This window comes from Euleptes europaea, chromosome 3, assembly GCF_029931775.1.
Source record: "Euleptes europaea isolate rEulEur1 chromosome 3, rEulEur1.hap1, whole genome shotgun sequence".
Classification (NCBI taxonomy): Eukaryota; Metazoa; Chordata; class Lepidosauria; order Squamata; family Sphaerodactylidae; genus Euleptes; species Euleptes europaea.
The window spans coordinates 111007738-111025201 of record NC_079314.1 but is presented as its reverse complement, the minus strand read 5'-3'; the positions used below and the strand labels follow the sequence as shown (position 1 = coordinate 111025201).

General features: G+C 43.1%; 1 protein-coding gene across 1 annotated transcript in view; it reads right to left on the bottom strand.

The window, feature by feature from the left end:
• Positions 1 to 1058: 1058 nt before the first annotated feature.
• Positions 1059 to 17464, bottom strand: part of AEBP2 (AE binding protein 2) — a 47713-nt gene continuing 31307 nt past the window's right edge. The window contains exons 5-8 of the mRNA XM_056846958.1: positions 11443 to 11567; positions 5542 to 5609; positions 1456 to 1569; positions 1059 to 1120 (exon numbers count right to left, since the gene is read on the bottom strand). Coding sequence (XP_056702936.1) covers positions 1066 to 1120; positions 1456 to 1569; positions 5542 to 5609; positions 11443 to 11567 — 362 coding nt within the window. The 3' untranslated portion in view covers positions 1059 to 1065. The remainder of the gene's footprint in view (positions 1121 to 1455; positions 1570 to 5541; positions 5610 to 11442; positions 11568 to 17464) is intronic.

The following is a 17464-nucleotide window of genomic DNA, read 5'->3' as shown; positions in this document are numbered from 1 at the left end:
GGCACAGCAGATTGCCTGTAAATGTCTGCAGCACATTATGCATACCTGAAAACGGTAGAAAAAGCATCACAGGACACAAATGTGTTATGATTTGGTTTTTTTTTAGTAATTACCCGTTAAGATTACGGTTTAGTGCAAATATGAACAGCAAATACTTTCCTCAGAAACAAAGCAACACTCCCGAAAGTTCTTTCTGTTTCCCCAGACAAAAATGAAATGCGATGGATTACTAATACTGGAAACTGAAAAGTAAACTGAAAGGCTTACTAGACAGACAGCAATGGCTTCAGACTGGCGGTGTTCATTACACTTTTTGAGCTCTCATATGAACAAAGTATATACCCATGCAAGAAAACCAAAAAGGACTCCTGAGGGGCCTTAAAGACAAACCTGCTAGTCTTTAAGGTACCGGAAGGCTCCTCTTGGTTGGTGCTGCCACAGAGTAACACGGCTACTTCCATGGAGTTTGCAACCATAGAGGAACATGTGAAGTTGCCTTGCGCTGTTAGGGCCATCTAATACCATCTCCTCCAACTAACAGTCTCTTTAGGCAACATTCCTTCCCATCCCTACTGTCTAGGATCCCTTTTAATTGGCATGCCCCAGGATGGAACCTTCCAGCACGCCCCTCACTGGGTTATGCCCCCCCTTCTCCATGTCAGACTGACTACAGCAATACAAATGCAAAGCCCATGAATTTTCCACAGCAGGACGAAAGTTCTGTTTCATTTCAATCCGTTCACCAGTACTGATTTTACAAGCATTTCAGATTACCTTTGTGAATAAAATGTACAGAAGATATAGTTGTGGGCATTGACAGCATTAATACAAAAGAAATCAACTTTAAGAAGCAGATTATAGAATCCAATCTCAAGCAACAGCGGATAGTCAAAAAAAAAAACTATGACATATCTTGTACTGAGTGAAAATTTCAAAGTAATACCACAAGTATTACAAGCAGACTATAGTCAATGTAAAGATAAAATTTGGACTTAAAAAAAATTGGTATACGAAAATTGGTATACAAACCAGTATGTGATCTTAACAGAAGTGATCTTTGTGATCTTAACAGAAGTGATCTTTCAGGATTCCACTGTGTGTACCTCCTTTACTAGACTTTCTGTACACCAAGCACAAAAAAGTAAAATACACTTGGTAAATACACACATTACCTGTTTCTCAGTCACTAGAGTTCAAGAATTGTTACATGACCATAAACCTCAAACCTTAACTCCTAGATGCTGCCATTCTTGGAAGATTCTGGGGTATCAGATGTTACTCATCAGCCCTGACTTTAAGCAACAAAATCACTGGAGTGGGTTGGGGGGAGACATTAAGGAAGCTTCAAGGAACATTAAGAAGTTTAGGTCATCTGAATCCTCTTGCAGCTTCAAAAAGTTAAATGAGGTTTAAGGTCACATTGAGAAAAGAGAAAATTCAAAACTGGCAAGTTACCTGTATATGTTTGGGTCCAGAAGCAAGGCAGTATCTTTTGGTAGTTTTGATAAATGAACTACTTTAGTTTTTAATTGATGTCGCTCACTTTCATTTACCCACACATCAGGCAGACTATGAATAAATAAAATAAAAAGTATTCAAAAATGCGTCAACCCTTTTCTCTCACCATAAGCACAAGTGGTACAACGAACCATTCTCAATTGCCTTTTCAAAACAAATTCCTCGCTGGAATTTAGCTGTACAAGAGGCCAATGAACTTCTCCCTACAAGCGCAACATTTTTTAATCTTAATAAAGCCTTGCTTTACTGGTTGAAATGTTAACTTTAAAGAGGAAAGTGCCTTTGGATGATCAATTTATAACGCTTACATTTTTATTCTTTGAGATAATGCAAAGTGAGGGTGGTGTTACTATATACACAAAGGACAGATATTCCTGATCGAGAGGATTTGGACCATTAGAAATTACCAAAGGGATTGTAAATTTTTAAAACTTTACTGCCGACTCATATTAACCTTTAATTCTGATTAGCATAATATGAAGGGAAGATGAAAAAAGCTCACAGGAGATTGAACTCGGTACGCCTGATGCATAAAAGAGGAGGATTACCTACTCCCTTACGAACCTACCCGGGCACTACGGTCATCTTCTGAGGCCCTGCTGCAAAGTATCCTGCCTTTTGAGATTAGGCAGGTGGCAACCAGAGGAAGGGCCTTCTCGGTAGTGGCACCAGCACTCGGAACTCTCTCCCCAGGGAGACCTGTCTGTCTCCTTTTGTTGCCATCTTCTGCCAGTGTATAAAAACTTCTTTGTTTCACCTGGCATTCCCTCGGTGATCCCTCCTCCTTGCCTTACGTTTTAATGTTTTACATTTTAACTTTTGGTTTAATGGTTTTATTGCTGTTTGGTTCTACCACTTTATTATCTAAGTTCTTAATTGGTTTGGAGGCCCTGACAAGGGTAGAGAGGTGGGATATATTTTTTTTTAAAAAATAAACAAATATCTTCATATACTTCTAAGATCTGAACACGACATTACTTTTTAAGATGTGGCTGTCAAACCAGGCTCCGTGCAGCACTAGGGGATTGAATTCCCACACAAGTTCCCCAAGCAAACTACGTTCAAAAATGCCGCAGGGGTCTGATTTGGCTCGGGACCCGGCTGAGGGGTGGGGAGAAGGCTCAAACCCCTCCTCTCCCTGCACCATGATCCTGATCCGAATGGGGTCCCTGTGGAATTTTGGAATTTATTTTGCACGGGGAACTTGCAGCTGCCGTCTTTAGCTGCGGTTTATATTCCACTCAAAGGGCTTGTTTTATAACACCTCTTGTTGCAAAGTGTCCTATCTGCTCGCATGATTTTCACCTTTTATTTCTTTTTGGGTGGTCGTGATAAGGGAGTTAACACTCTCTGTAGTTAAATGTATTCTTTCTGCTCTTAAAATTAGAGGAGCTTATATGTTCCATCTAATCTTACAGATGGAACTTTTTTTTAGATATTTAATAATTCAGGACTTGTTCTCTGATTCGCCCAGTTGTTTTAGCACCTAGTAGCTCGAATTTTTGAACAGGAACAGGACTATAATATTCCCATGGTGGTCATGTATTAAGAGTACCACCTAGACCAGGGATGTCAAACATAAGGCCCGTGGGCCGCATCCAGCCCCTTGAGAGCTCTTTTCTGGCCCGTGAGCCAGCCACCCCACCCCCCATTCTCAGTCTGAGCTGGCGAGGCATGGCCGGGCCCAACAAAGTGGCATTTATGTCATACCCGGCCTTCGTAACAATTGAGTCCAACATCCCTGACCTAGACTGAACCACCTAGACTGGCCACTGTGTGAACAGACCGCTGGACTTGATGGGCCTTGGTCTGATCCAGCATGGCCTTTCTTATGTTCTTATGGCTAGACTGAACCTAAAAGATAGAGATATTTTAGCTTCAGATTTGTAGTCTTTTAGTACTGAAAACCTGGCCTATGCAAGATCATGGCTTTGACCACAGGTATACTTAAAACATTTTCAAAGGCAAATGTAATAAGTGAAGCAACACTGGGCTACACTCTTTATGAGGCTAGTGGCTTAAGAGCCTGGTCCAAATTCATGGTAAGAGTCATTTTTCCCCACAGGCAGCCTTGGTTTCACTGACGCACACGCACACACCCTGGCTACATTCAGACGTCAAGATTCAATGTTGTCTGTTCAGGTTGGGAAGGAACCCACCTTCCCTGCCACGCTCCCTCCTCCTCCGCCCAGAGCAGAGTTTAAGTTGGCTGCTATCCTACTGCCCTTGTACAAATCTATGGTGAGACCACACTTGGAATACTGTGTACAGTTCTGGTCACACCTAAAAAAGGGTATTGCAGAGCTCAAGAAGGTGCAGAAAAGAGCAACCAAAATGATCAGGGAGCTAGAGAAGCTGCCCCATGGGGAGCAGTTAAAACGCTTAGGGCTGTTTAGCTTGGAAAGAAGGTGGTTAAGGAGAGACATGATAGGGATCTATAAAATTATACATGGTATGGAATGGGCAGGGAGAAGCTTTTCTCCATCTCTAGCTAGAAAGTGAAGCTGGAGGGCAAGAGATTCAAAACAGATAAAAGGAATTATTTCTTCGCACAACGCATAGTTAACTTGTGGAACTCCCTGTCCCAGGATTTGGTGATGGCTGTCAACTTGAAAGACTTTAAGAGGGGAGTGGACATGTTCATGGAGGAGAGGGCTATCCATGGCTACTAGTCAAAATGGATACTAGTCATGATGCATACCTATTCTCTCCGGTATCAGAGGAGCATGCCTATTATATCACGTGCCATAGAACACAGGCAGGACAATGCTGCTGCAGTTGTCTTGTTTGTGGGCTTCCTAGAGGTACCTGGTTGGCTACTGAGTGAACGGACTGCTGGACTTGATGGACCTTGGTCTGATCCAGCATGACCTTTCTTAAATTCTTATGGCTACCAAAATCAGAAAGGTGTCAGCCATGCTCCGGATGCCAGGAGAGGGGTGGGGGAGAGGGCAAGCACAGCAAACAAGATGGGCTCGGGCCCTCATCTCTCGGATGTATCAAGGACTTCTATAAATGTGATCAACGACGTATAGAAGATGCTTCGTTTCCAAGCGTCAGGGGAGGGACTAGGATTTCTCACTGCCTGGGACTCTTAGAAATATGGAAGATACGTTCAAAATACTGGCGATAATTAATATTAACCTGGATGTTTGAATCTAGTACATACACTCAGTCCTCTAAATGGTCTGAGCCATTGCATCCTGCATGTTATTAGTTCATTGTATTCGAAGCGAATGTTCAATGCATGAACCCGGCTTGCAGTTCTCCCATCATCATGGCAAGAGATCACTCAAGAGATACGTGAGATTAATTTCACTGCAACCTCCAATTTTTACATTATCGGCCGGGGTAACTAACTTGCTTCTCCAAACCGCCGCAGGTAAATGACCATCATCATTATGTGAAAGACCCATGTGATTCGACAGGCAGGCAGGCCCCGGCAACTCAAATGAGGTTTGACCGCTTAGAATTATGGTGCTCATTTCCAGAAATTACCCAAAGTACTTACAGAAGCCTCCACACGTATCACACACACTCCCTGTTTATGAACCCCACCCCCACACCTCCAGGTTTCCCAAGCCATTTCATTATGCTCGAATTATTATTTTTTTCAAATGAACAAAATGGTTGTATCTGCTGACAGGTGCGATGACTTAATCAAAAGAGGCAACCCCCCCCCCCAAATAACTGAACATAAATGATGCACTTATTTGTACTGTACAGTCTTCATTTGGTAAACAGAATAACAAGTCATCTGACTGCAGCTATTACTAGGGTTGCCAACCACCAGGTACTAGCTGGAGATCTCCTGCTATTACAACTAATATCCAGCCGATAGAGATCAGTTCACCTGGAGAAAATGGCCACTTTGGCAATTGGACTCTATGGCACTGAAGTCCCTCCCCAAACCCCACCCTCCTCAGGATCCACCCCAAAAACCTCCCGCCAGTGGCGAAGAGGGACCTGGCAACCCTAGCTATTACCCACATTTTGTCCACCACTGAAACTGAGTGTACTCACATGTCCTCCGGCGTCCAGTGAAGCAGAAGCTTTATTTTTCCAGATTCCTCTTTTCTCTTTGCTATTACCTAGCAACAGCCATTAGAATAGTTATTTGAAACATTTCTGTGCACCTCTCACTAACTTAAAAAAACAAACAACATAAAACTGAGCGTTCATCCCTATCCTTTTAGAAGAAGGGCAGAGGAAAGACACTGCTGAAATAACACTATACAGCATCGCAGAAGTAGAGAGAGAAGACCAGAGGGCACGATGAGGCAGTTAGGCTAAGTGAAAAAGTTAAATCCTACAATCTGTGATGAAAATCTACTACAGGGGTCCCCAACATGGCGTCCATGCATATCATGGTGCCCATTGACCCATTTCCGAGTGCCTGCCCAGTGTTTTTAGAAAGTGGGTGAGGTCAGGTGGGGCTTTTGCCCAGCAAGGCTGTAGATTTTTTAAAAGGTTGGATCAGCTGCAGCTACCACTACAGCTCAAGGATCTATATTATGAGACTGAAAGTAAGTTGTGGCAGCCACTGTGTGGCTGGTTCCGCCTCCTGTGGCAGCCGTTTTGGGGTTGCGCCCACCGCACTATGTCAGAACTGCAAATGTGACTGCAGGCTCAGAAAGTTAGGGACCCCTTATCTAGAAGAAGAAGAGTTGGCTTTTATATGCCAACTTTCTCTACCACTTAAGGAAGAATCAAACCGGCTTACAATCACCTTCCCTTCCCCTCCCCACAACAGACACCCTGTGAGGTAGGTGGGGCTGAGAGAGCTGTGATTAGCTCAAGGTTAACCAACAGGCTTCATGTGGAGGAATGGGGAAATCAACCCGGTTCGCCAGATTAGCCTCCGCCACTCAATCGGAGGAACGGGGAATCAAACCCGGTTCTCCAGATCCGAGTCCACCGCTCCAAACCACTGCTCTTAACCACTATACCACGCCGGCTCTACTACTTTGCTTGAGTTTCTCCAACCTCGAGGCCTTGAAACTTGATTTCGAGACATTTTAAAGCTAAGATTCTGCTTAAGGCCAGTTCCTCAGAGTAGGACAAACAGATGTCCACAAACCAAGTTTCCTATCTCCAACTCAACTCTGCTTTTTCTGGGGGTGGGGGGGAGAGAGATACTGAAGAATTCTATCATATACATTTATCCTTGTATAAGACAAGCTTGAAAGTAAATGCTTGTGGGGAAGTAAGTACTGCCTTCACATAACTAAGCAAGACCACCCTTACAACTCTGCAGGGACTCTCACTTCTCCTTAGTCCTATTGCATCACTCATTTGACATCCTATGCTATGATTACCCCTCCCTTTCCCCCGTTTCTGTTCTCTGCAATCCGCCTCAATGGGAAAGGCGGGCTACAATATAAACAAGCTAAATAAATCTATCCCTGTAATCTTGATAATGGGCACATCAAGAGATGCATACTGAATTCTGTCTCTCCCCTCCCCTCCAGCATGGTGTAGTGGTTAAGAGCGGTGGTTTGGAGCGGTGGAGTCTGATCTGGAGAACCGTGTTTGATTCCCCACTCCTCCACGTGAGTGGCGGAGGCTAATCTGGTGAACTGGATTTGTTTCCCCACTCCTACACATGAGGCCAGCTGGGTGACCTTGGGCAAGTCACACTCTCTCAGCCCCACCTACCTCACAGGGTGTCTGTTGTGGGGAGGGGAAGGGAAGGTGATTGCAAGCTGGTTTGAGTCTTCCTTAAGTGGTAGAGAAAGTCGGCACATAAAAACCAACTCTTCTTCTTCTCCCGGGGTGTATGTGTGGGGGAGGCAGACACACTCATTATTTTTCTAGATTTCTCCCTCTGTCAAGAGAAAGGACAAGAAAGAAGAACTAGGACGGAAAACAAAGGGACAGACTTAGATGAGAGAACAGGGGAGTGCGACCTCCCTACCCAATTATTTGCAAGGGCCAAAGTAACAAGGAGCAAAATGAGTCATACTTGAGAAACAGCCGTGTTATAAAGCACAGGGTAATGTTACATTTAAAATGTAAGTTTCATCTTCTAAGCCTTTAATTCAGACATAGTGAGATATAATTACAGATATGCACATACTGGATGACATGTTCCAGTATTGCTTTCTTTCTCATTCTCACTAGGCCTAATATGCTAAAAACTGAACAAGTTTAGCTGTAGAGAAGTTCCAAAAAGTCCTCTGAACTGCTGTGGTAGTCAGAAGAGCAGAAAGGTACTCATCCCAATTCCTTGAGGCAGGCGCAGATAGTCTTAACCTCCTCTTGAGGGGAGGGGGCAGGATCACGGACTCCCTGGTTATGGTTAGAGCTCTCAGGAAGTTCTTGGACTTGGCTCTTAGCAAGCACAGAACCCACATTGAGCTGCACAGGCGCTACGAAGAACAGAACTGCTCAGATGCAAAGTGAACTGGATAAGCCGGTGCACTGCTGACCATCTGGAAAATTAACCTCAGTCAAAAAACGAAGGTTAGTATAGATAAAATGGAATTCTGCTGACCTCTACGGGGGGAAAAAAAGGACAAGACTCAAAACCAGAATTTGCAAGACGGCAAACAATTTTGCTTTTTTAAAACATAACTGTTCAGCTGCCCTTCCACAAATTATACGGTTATTCCTACAGTGTAATTAATAATAGCAGCAATGACAGAACTTTACATTTTTTTGCCAAAAGGACAAATAACTTCATATAAATCCATACAACAAACCTATACGTTTGGAAACATTCTCCCAGAATTACTGGATGTGTGTGTATGTGTGTGTTTTAAGTGCCATCAAGTCCAACTTATGGTGACCCTACCAATTAATATCCTCCAAAACATCCTATAGTTAACAGGCTGGCTCAGGTCTTGCAAAAGGAGGGTCGTGGCTCTCTTTACAGAGTCAGTCCATCTCATGTTGGGTCTTCCTCTTTTCCTGCTGCCTTCAACTTTTCCTAGCATTACTGTCTTTTCCAGTGACTCTTGTCTTCTCAGAATGTGGCCAAAGTACAAGAGACTCAGTTTAGTCATTTGAGCTTCTTGACAGAGTTCAGGCTTGATTTGATCTAGAACCCACTGATTTGTTTTTTTGGCAGTTTATGGTAGCCATAAAACTCTTCTCCAACACCACATTTCAAATGAACCAACTTTCTTCCTGTCTGCTTTCTCCATTGTTCAACTTTCACACCCATACATAGTGATAGGGAATATTATGGTATGAATTATCTTGATCACCAGCAACACACCCTTATTCTTAAGGATCTTTTCTAGCTCCTTCGTAGCTGCCCTTCCCAATCTCATTCTCCTTCTGATTTCTTGGCTGCAGTCCCCCTTTTGGTTGATGATGAAGCCAAGGAATAGAAAATCTTTAACAATTTCAATTTCTTCATTGGCAACCTTAAAGTTGTGAAATTCCCCAGCAGTCGTTACTATTTGTCTTCTTGATGTTTAGCTGTAATTCTGCTTTGGCACTTTTTCTCCTTTAACCTTTACCAGTAGTCATTTTCAGAGAAAACGGCGTCCCCCTAAAACCACTCAGGGAAGGTTGTGGCCGAGAGCTGAACAGTGATGAATTAACTTCCTAATTCATCCGTGAATTTTTAAAAGAGTCTTGAATTTTTAGAAAGCTAAAGGCTGTGCAAATCTAGACAAAGTTGAATATGTTAATATGTTAACCCAAAATATGTTAACCCAATTGCCCACATTACTGGGGCTTCCAGGATAGATCTGGCATGATTCATCTGCCTCCACAGAATAATATTAGCTGCATTCAGTTAGGAGTAAAGCCTACAGTGTTTTCACAAGACGGAGGCTTTGAGATTGAATGCCTTGACCCTACACCACTAAAGTAACTTACAGCTTTTTGTCAGGTCACTGTTGAAACCATGTCATATCGGATTCAGGGGTGTTAAGACCACAAACCTTTTACATTGAAAATTTTAGCATGAAGCAAAGTAAGTATGAAATGGTATCTTTGCAACTCTAAGATTTCTTCACTTCTTAAGCATGGTTAAAACATCATGTTAAGATCTTCAAAGCTCTGATTTAGACAAACGGAAACACATTCGGGCTTCCACTCATTCAATTGCCTCCGTTTCCAGGTTTCCTCTAATCACAGTTTGGTGGGATATCTTTGAGCAAATCACGGTGATAGCTAACCTTCAAATCATTATTTGAAATCATGGTTTGTGGTAGATTTGCAAACTGTGGTTTGTAGATGCTGGGATTAGAGGAAATTGGGAAATGGAGGTGGAAATCAGTAAACAAGAAGAGGTACAGCAGCCAGAATCTCTAAGCCATATTTTAAAGGATCATCTGAATTCTGCCTTAGAAGTTCACATTTTTCATCAGGGTCAGCTCTGTGACAAGGTGACCTGAGGCGACCCCCTCACGCGGCAGATACCTCCACCCTGCCTGTCATCAGCCGACTGCTCAACCTTCCCAGGAACTAGGAGTCACTCCTCCTTATACTCTCTCCAGGTCTCTTTAAAGGCAGCCCAGCAAGCTGTTCATGCAGGTTCCCAAACTCTCAAGCAATTCCTTCTTTTCATGAAACCTCAACCGCTGATTTCTGGCTGTCGATTGCCCAGGTAACATATGAAACACATGTATCTGCCTTATACTGAATCAGACCATTGGCCCATCAAGGTCAGTAATGTCTTACTCTGATGGGCAGCAGCTCTCCAGGATCTCAGGTAGGTGCTTTCACACCGCTAAGCACCCAATTCTTTCAACTGGAGATGCTGGGGATTGAACCTGCAACCTTCTGCATGCTAAGAAGACACTCTACCACTGAGCCGTGGCCCTTCCCCTAAATGGCATCAGAACTCTTGCAAGAGTTTTGGAAGCCCTATAGTACATGGCCTGCTGTACTATTCTGAGAGATGGCCAGGGCGGCAACAAGGTAAGGGGGATTAGTTCCTCCCATCTTCGGAGGTGGGGTGGTCACAAAAGCAGGGAGATGGGGTAAAAACCCTTTAGCCCAGGTCTGTAAAGCAGTGGCTGCTCATAGCCACTGAAGACTACAGTTGGCATTTCACACAACAGTGTGCTCTTGTAACCCCTTCTCCAGAGTGCTCTGGTTTATTGCGGCTTCTGCCGCTGCCATTTCTGGTCCAGAGAAACAGAGAGCTTTGCTATAGCAGATACCCATGTGCCTTCTAATTCCAGACTGCAGGTAAATACTGGCCTTCTGAGGGGGAGAGAGGAGAGAGACAGAGAAAAGTATACAAGCAGCCTCCACAGTGCAGGATGTTTGGCTGGAAGTGGTGGTGATTGTAACAGAAGGCAGGAAGGGCGGAGCTAGTGAAAGGGGGAAAAGACAGCAGATTTCAGCAGGAGGAGAAGGCAGCTAGAAAAAAGGCAGAGCGGGAATTGCACAGGCTCCCTCCAAAGGTACTGGCAAGGTTCTATATTTAAGACAACAATGATAATACCGTGCTTTCTCTGATTAACTAGGCTTTTGGGATTTGAACACGTGAAGCTGCCTTATACTGAATCAGACCCTTGGTCCATCAAAGTCAGTATTGTCTATTCAGATTGGCAGCAGCCCTCCAGGGTCTCAGGCAGAGGTCTTTCACATCACCTACCCGCCTAGTCCCTTTAACTGGAGATGCTGGGGATTGAACCTAGGACCTTCTGCATGCCAAGCAGATGCTCTACCACTGAGCCACAGCCCCTCCCCACTTATAACAACATCCTTTTTTAAAAAGTCCGCAAAGGTATGCATTATTAAATCTGTCCCTGGTAGCCACTGGCAGATGCAGTTTAGGTTTCTCGGATAGCGAAGTGCATGCGCTGTCTGGGGTATTTCTTGCGCAAGGAGCATTTGGAGCACAACACAGTCAAGAAAAGCGAATGCGTAGACTTGCAAAAATTTAAGCAGAAAGGCTGTTTAAACATTTATGACATAACAAGCGGCAAGGGTCTTACTCGGTATAGTACTTACGGTACTGTGAAATACGACACTGTGGCCTTTTCCTAAACTTTCTATGTGAGCGGAGAGGTTAAAGCAGATGGCTCGATGCCGTATGGCGTCCAGGGTTTGAGTGTCAAAGAAATCATGTGGTCTTGCTAGAAGGGAAAAAAGTTATCTTTAGCACTACTGAGAGAGTTCAGTACCCTAATAATTAAGATATACTAACCTTATTTAAGCAGAAAGCAACAATCCCCACTGCACATGTTGAAAAACCTATTTGGACCAGATAGGCTAATTGCTACAGCAGCTAGAAATTTTCCCTTCCATCCCCTACTTTTCAGGGTGGCAAAATAGGGTTTAGCCTATTATAAATGACTCCTATTGCTAACTCTGGTTTTTCTAAATTTAACCTGTTTAGTGCCATACAGAGGACACAGTGTGCTTTTTGGTGGGTTATTTTTGGCTTGTGTAAACGAACTACTAAAAACCAGAAACCTTGCCCTGTTTGAACAGAAATTAGCAGGTGATCTCAAAATGAGCAATTTAAAATAATACTTCAGGCTGAAATGCAGACGAAGTCTTATGTATACAATATTAAGAAGAAGAGTTGGTTTTTATACCCCGATTTTCTCTACCTTTAAGGAGTCTCAAACCGGCTTACAATTACCTTCCCTTCCTCTCCTCACAACGGACACCTTGTGAGGTAGGTGGGGCTGAGAGAGTTCAGAGAGAACTGTGACCGGCCCAAGGTCATCCAGCAGGCTTCATGTGGAAGAGCGGAGAATCAGACCCAGTTCACCAGATTAGAGTCTGCCGCTCATGTGGAGGAGTGGGGAATCAAACCCGGTTCTTCAGATTAGAGTCCACCGCTCTTAACCACTACGCCATGCTGGCTCTTACTTTGTTCACGGATAAATCCCAGAAAGTTTCAATTTAAATACATGTTTAAAGTTCCAGTACTAATAAAGCCAAGTGAATGACTGTATCCCACCCCCAGATTATATCATGGCTTTCTGGATGAATTAATATGATCACCAGTCTTATCACAGCAAAATTAAACATATATGGACAATTCCTGTCTCACTAGAAATAAATAAATGCAGCCGACAAGGTGTTTGTTTGCCTGGATTCCAAGACATTTGTGGTGCCTAAACATTTCCAATCATTTTGGGACTTGTGCAGGACTAGCGTGAATTCTTAGAAGACTTGGAATTATTTCTTTAGCCTAGCCCTTATTCTTTTCCCATTCAACATAGCTAACAAATTGGATTCAGTTCAAAAATTTGCCAGCCTGGTAACTGACTATGTGAAGTGGAATGTGAAAATAGCACTGTGCACAGAAGCAGCTATGAAGATATCTACAGCAAGAAAAACGAGAAAAAGGAAAAAAGTATATTAATTTATCTCTAAACAGTTCTTTCATTCACAGCGTGATCTGAGAGTTACACATACAGGTTTATTACAACAGTAAGGAATGCAGAAGTGTCACTAATGAAATGTCCTAGCTACGGCCAGCGCAAACATTCAAAACTGTGATTCTGACTTTTAGATGGTTTTTCTTCCAAAGACCTTAACCACAGTAATGAGGGTCTCCTCATTCACCACCTTGTTACTTAAGACTCAGCTTAAATATGTTTGTATCTTCAAACTGACCTCCCCAACCTCAAAGGCAGGAAGCTTATTTCCTCAACTTAGCTTTTCGGTTTACCCACTTGCCGCTGCATCACTATTTGTGATTAACAAGAACAGATTCTGCACACGTGAGCCTCCCATATTAAAACAGCTAAAGGGATGAATAAAGAAAAATATACAAGTATAGGGGTCTGGCCCTATAGTATAAAATAGAAATATCAGCAATGTAATTCTGTAGAGAAGCACTGACTCACTTTACTATGTATGCAAGACTACAGTGTTAAATCCTGGCAAAGCTGAGGGGTTTCCCCCCAATTTTTCCACTGGGAAAAAATGGGATATTTTGGGAGGAATGGTACAAAGGAAATAAAACTCTATGAAATACTTTTTCTAGTGGAATGCTTTTAAGACAAGATGTCACTCACTATTGAAGTATGAAAACACATGAAATTCCGATGGATACTGTGGACATATACAGCATATTTCAATATTTCACGTTTAAATATGAATAATGATTGCAACCATTAATATGCCATAATGGTTTTGAGTATAACAGAGTATAGTGTTTTTCAATCTTATAAAGTTTACCTTGATAGCCAATAAGCTGGCAGTCCAAAACCCTCCTTCGTGGTACAGAACAAGCTGCAAAGTTTTCTGGACCCTAACTTAGATTTTGAGCGACGCAGCAAAAGTGCTGAAGTACCCTGCATTGTGATCATGCCCTGCTAGAACTACTGGTTTGAATACTCCCTTTTATGTTTGCCAGTTTTTGGCGGTCACATAATGTTGAGGCTAAAATGAAAGAACCCTGAAGTTGATAGCACACATTCAGTTGTTAATAAACAGCTTTTTTAATAGAATATTTTGCTTGGGATATGCCTGACAGTTCTCAACCTAGGGTGTGAACTGTCTCTACTGACATGGTTTTGTTTGTTTTTTTTAATTTGAAAAGGTACCCGATTAAATGAAAGCTCTCCCTGTAGTTTTAATCTGTGACGGCTGGTCCATACTTGCAAGGAATCATTTGAAACTAGAGTCAATGGGTGATGAACACGCATGTGCAAACCACAGCCACAGATTGCTTGGCTCTTCGGTGCTAAGAATTTTTCTAGCTCCCCCTTTCTGCTGTGCTCACTGGGGGAGGGGGGCATTGAAGGACCCTTGGGAATACTTCTGGGGCAACATGGGGGGTCTGCAGTGGGAGGAGGGTATCGGTGGCAATCACGTGTGAGTGGATTCAACTATGCGATTTTTAACTGTGCTTTATTTTTTCTTTATGCTTCATTTGCATCTGTGTTCTTCTGAATAAGAAAAGCAGGACAGCAATTAAACAAGCATTGTTTTAGTAGGATCCTGAGATATACTACATCGACTTAAAAATTCATTTCTGAAGCGTTTGCACTCAAAGTTCCTGATAACAAATATTCATTCATGAGACCATCCTATTCTATTACAATAATTCCATGATGAAAAATCCTGAAGTGTATATAGGATGAACAGAAAAGGCCACAGCAACTGCAAACCTCACACTGCATATCTAAAAGATCAACTAACCTCATATCAGCAAGATACCTTTTGTCTGTTCTAGTTAGCCCTTACAACTAGACAATTAATAGTGTGGTTCTGAGTAATGTGAAGAGGCCACCGGGGGGGGGGGGGGAGAGAGAGACCCTAAAAATAACGATTATGCAAAAATATTTTCCTGACTAGACTTCATTACAAACAAACTGTCCAATGTTATTCACAGTATGGGCTAGTAGAAATACATTATTTAGGCATGGTAGAAAGATGAGAGGTGACCCATGGACTCTCGAGCTCCCATGCACCAGCATGAATGCCTTCCGCTTTTCTCATGCTGGTCTTAAGCATGGGCAGATTGTGTGTTTTGCCATCAAGTTACAACTGACTTATGGGGACCCCACAGGGTTTTCAAGTCGAGAGACATTCAGAGGTGGTTTGCCATTGCCTGCCTCCGCGTCATGCCCCTGGTATTCCTTGGAGGTGTCCCATCCAAATACTTGCCAGGGTCGAGGCTGAGAGTGTGTGACTCGCCCAAGGTCACCCAGCAAGTTTACATGTCAGAGTGGGGATTTGATCCTAGTCTGATACCTTAACCACTACACCACGCTGGCTGAGATTACATGAGCTAAATGCTGCAGTTGATAGTTGGTATTTGAGTGTGATCGTGTGGCCTGCTTTCAACTGTGGCTAGAGCTCTCCAGCAACATGTGCCTGGTACTAGCCCTATGTAGACATGGTAACTCTTCATATCCAACCTCCTAAAGACCTACACATTACTGTTAAATTAATGAAGCTACCAACCGTTAATACTAGGAATTCTGGATTTAGATAATAACTTGAAGGGCAGACATGCCACTTTGTAAAAACTGTTCTGGGGGGGGATCTTTCTTGGATAGGAGAGAACTGATCTCCCTCCATTTTTTCAAGGAGGCCTTCATATTCTCCTCTCAGTTACAGATGGTTCTGCTAGACAAGCTGGCCTAATGAGACTAGCATCCCAGAAAGCTACTAGATCCTCAAAAGGCTGGAACCTGACTTCCCTTTTATCCCAATCATGCCTAGAAATCCCTGCCCTGTTCCCTCCTCCCTCCCCAAATGTTCAGTCTCACCTACTTTAGTCTCGCAAATTCACAACTAAACTCATTAAAGAAATTGCCGAAATCTTTCTAAGAATGGGAAAATCTTGAGGGCATCCCCACCTGCAGTGGCAGTTCTGAACACATGAAGCTGTCTTATACTGAATCAGACCCTTGGTCCATCAAAGTCAGTACTGTCTACTAAGACCGGCAGCAGCTCTCCAGGGTCTCAAGCAGAGGTCTTTCCCATCACCTACTTGCCTAGTCCCTTTAACTGGAGATGCCGGGGATTGAACCTGGGATCTTCTGCATGCCAAGCAGATGCTCTACCACTGAGCCACAGCCCCTTTCTATACAAACTAAGAAAATAAGCAGATGGCTTCCTCCTCTTCAAGTCACCACCTCAAGGTTACACAGGCAGTTCACACAGAGGAAGAACTTCTTGCGTGAGCTTACAAGTATTTTTAAGTTAAACTGACAGACTTGAGAAATTGTTTGGCCATCGACTCAGATCTAACTGAAATACAGCAGTTTACAACACATGAACTTAAAAGTTAATCCATCAGCAAAACGCCAGGACAATCTGAGCTCATTTTCAAATAGGCCTTAAGAGTCAGACAATCTTCTTCTTTTTTTTAACTTAAAAAGACAAAACAGGGAAGTTTATTGACCAGAATTCACAGAGGTTGATTTTCAAGGAAAAGACAGAAATTGGAGGGAAAACTCAAAGTCAGGTTTATCTACATAAGATTACTTCAGAGAGATATCTTAGATGTTTTCTTCACTCAAGTTCCTTCAGTTCTTAGTTTCACGCTTAGTTCTGCCCCTCAGAACTGTTACTCAGATTCAGACTCTCATACTCTGTCTCCAGCCTAGCTCTGACTACCCCACCTCAGTGGCTGTAATCCTCCAAACCTCCCTGCTACCGGAATAGCTCTACCTCAGAGACTAATTCCCCTTGTGAGCTGAGAATGGGCCCTCTCTAACCCAATTCTCACTCCTGTCACTACCACAGGTTGTGTGTTTCAATAGCTTTGGCTTTAACAGAACCCTCAGGTTCACAGAGTACAGTCTGGCTTCCGCTCAGTCTTGCTACCAAGCTTCCAATCTATCACAGCCTTCTCTGGCTGGTCCCAAGCTTTGACTACTTTCACAGCCTTCTATCCAGGCTGGGTCCCAAGCTTCAAATGCTTTCTGTCTCTCAGAGCTCAGAGTGTCAGCTCTCTGAGTCAGATAATCTTCTAACTGCAGCCCTAAAAATGGCTGTAAAATTGTATAATTAGAATGAAAATATGTCATGATTTACCAAAAAAAAAAAAAAAAACCCTGTTCAGAATGCTTCATAAGCACAATAGGACTTCTGAATCTCATCTTTCCAAAATCAACCTGCGTGCTACCTAGCAGATCAGGCTCTAAACTCACGAGACCTTGGGAAACAGCTTTCAACGTCCTGTAAAATTATGTTGAGGGAGAAGGCTCAGGACAGTCCCTTGTGTTCTCGGTCTTCACCCAGATTTTTTAAAAAAATTCAACATCAAGAAGGTACAACAATGCCAAAACAGCATTCTGTTCGCGCCAGGAATTACATCACAGCTGGCCACGATGTGACATTATCTTGTAATTCTGGAGGGTTGCAGGTTTACGCTTCTAACTGAGCCCTCCTGAGTTTTACTTAGGTTCCTACCTAGTACACCAGTCTTCTGATGGAAGCTCCTCAATCATCTTTTTCCAAAATAATTTGACGCTTTGATGCAAGGGGAGCCATCATGGGGTCAGGAGCTAGCAAAAACAAAAGCCAACAGGTACACACGAACAACTGCAGA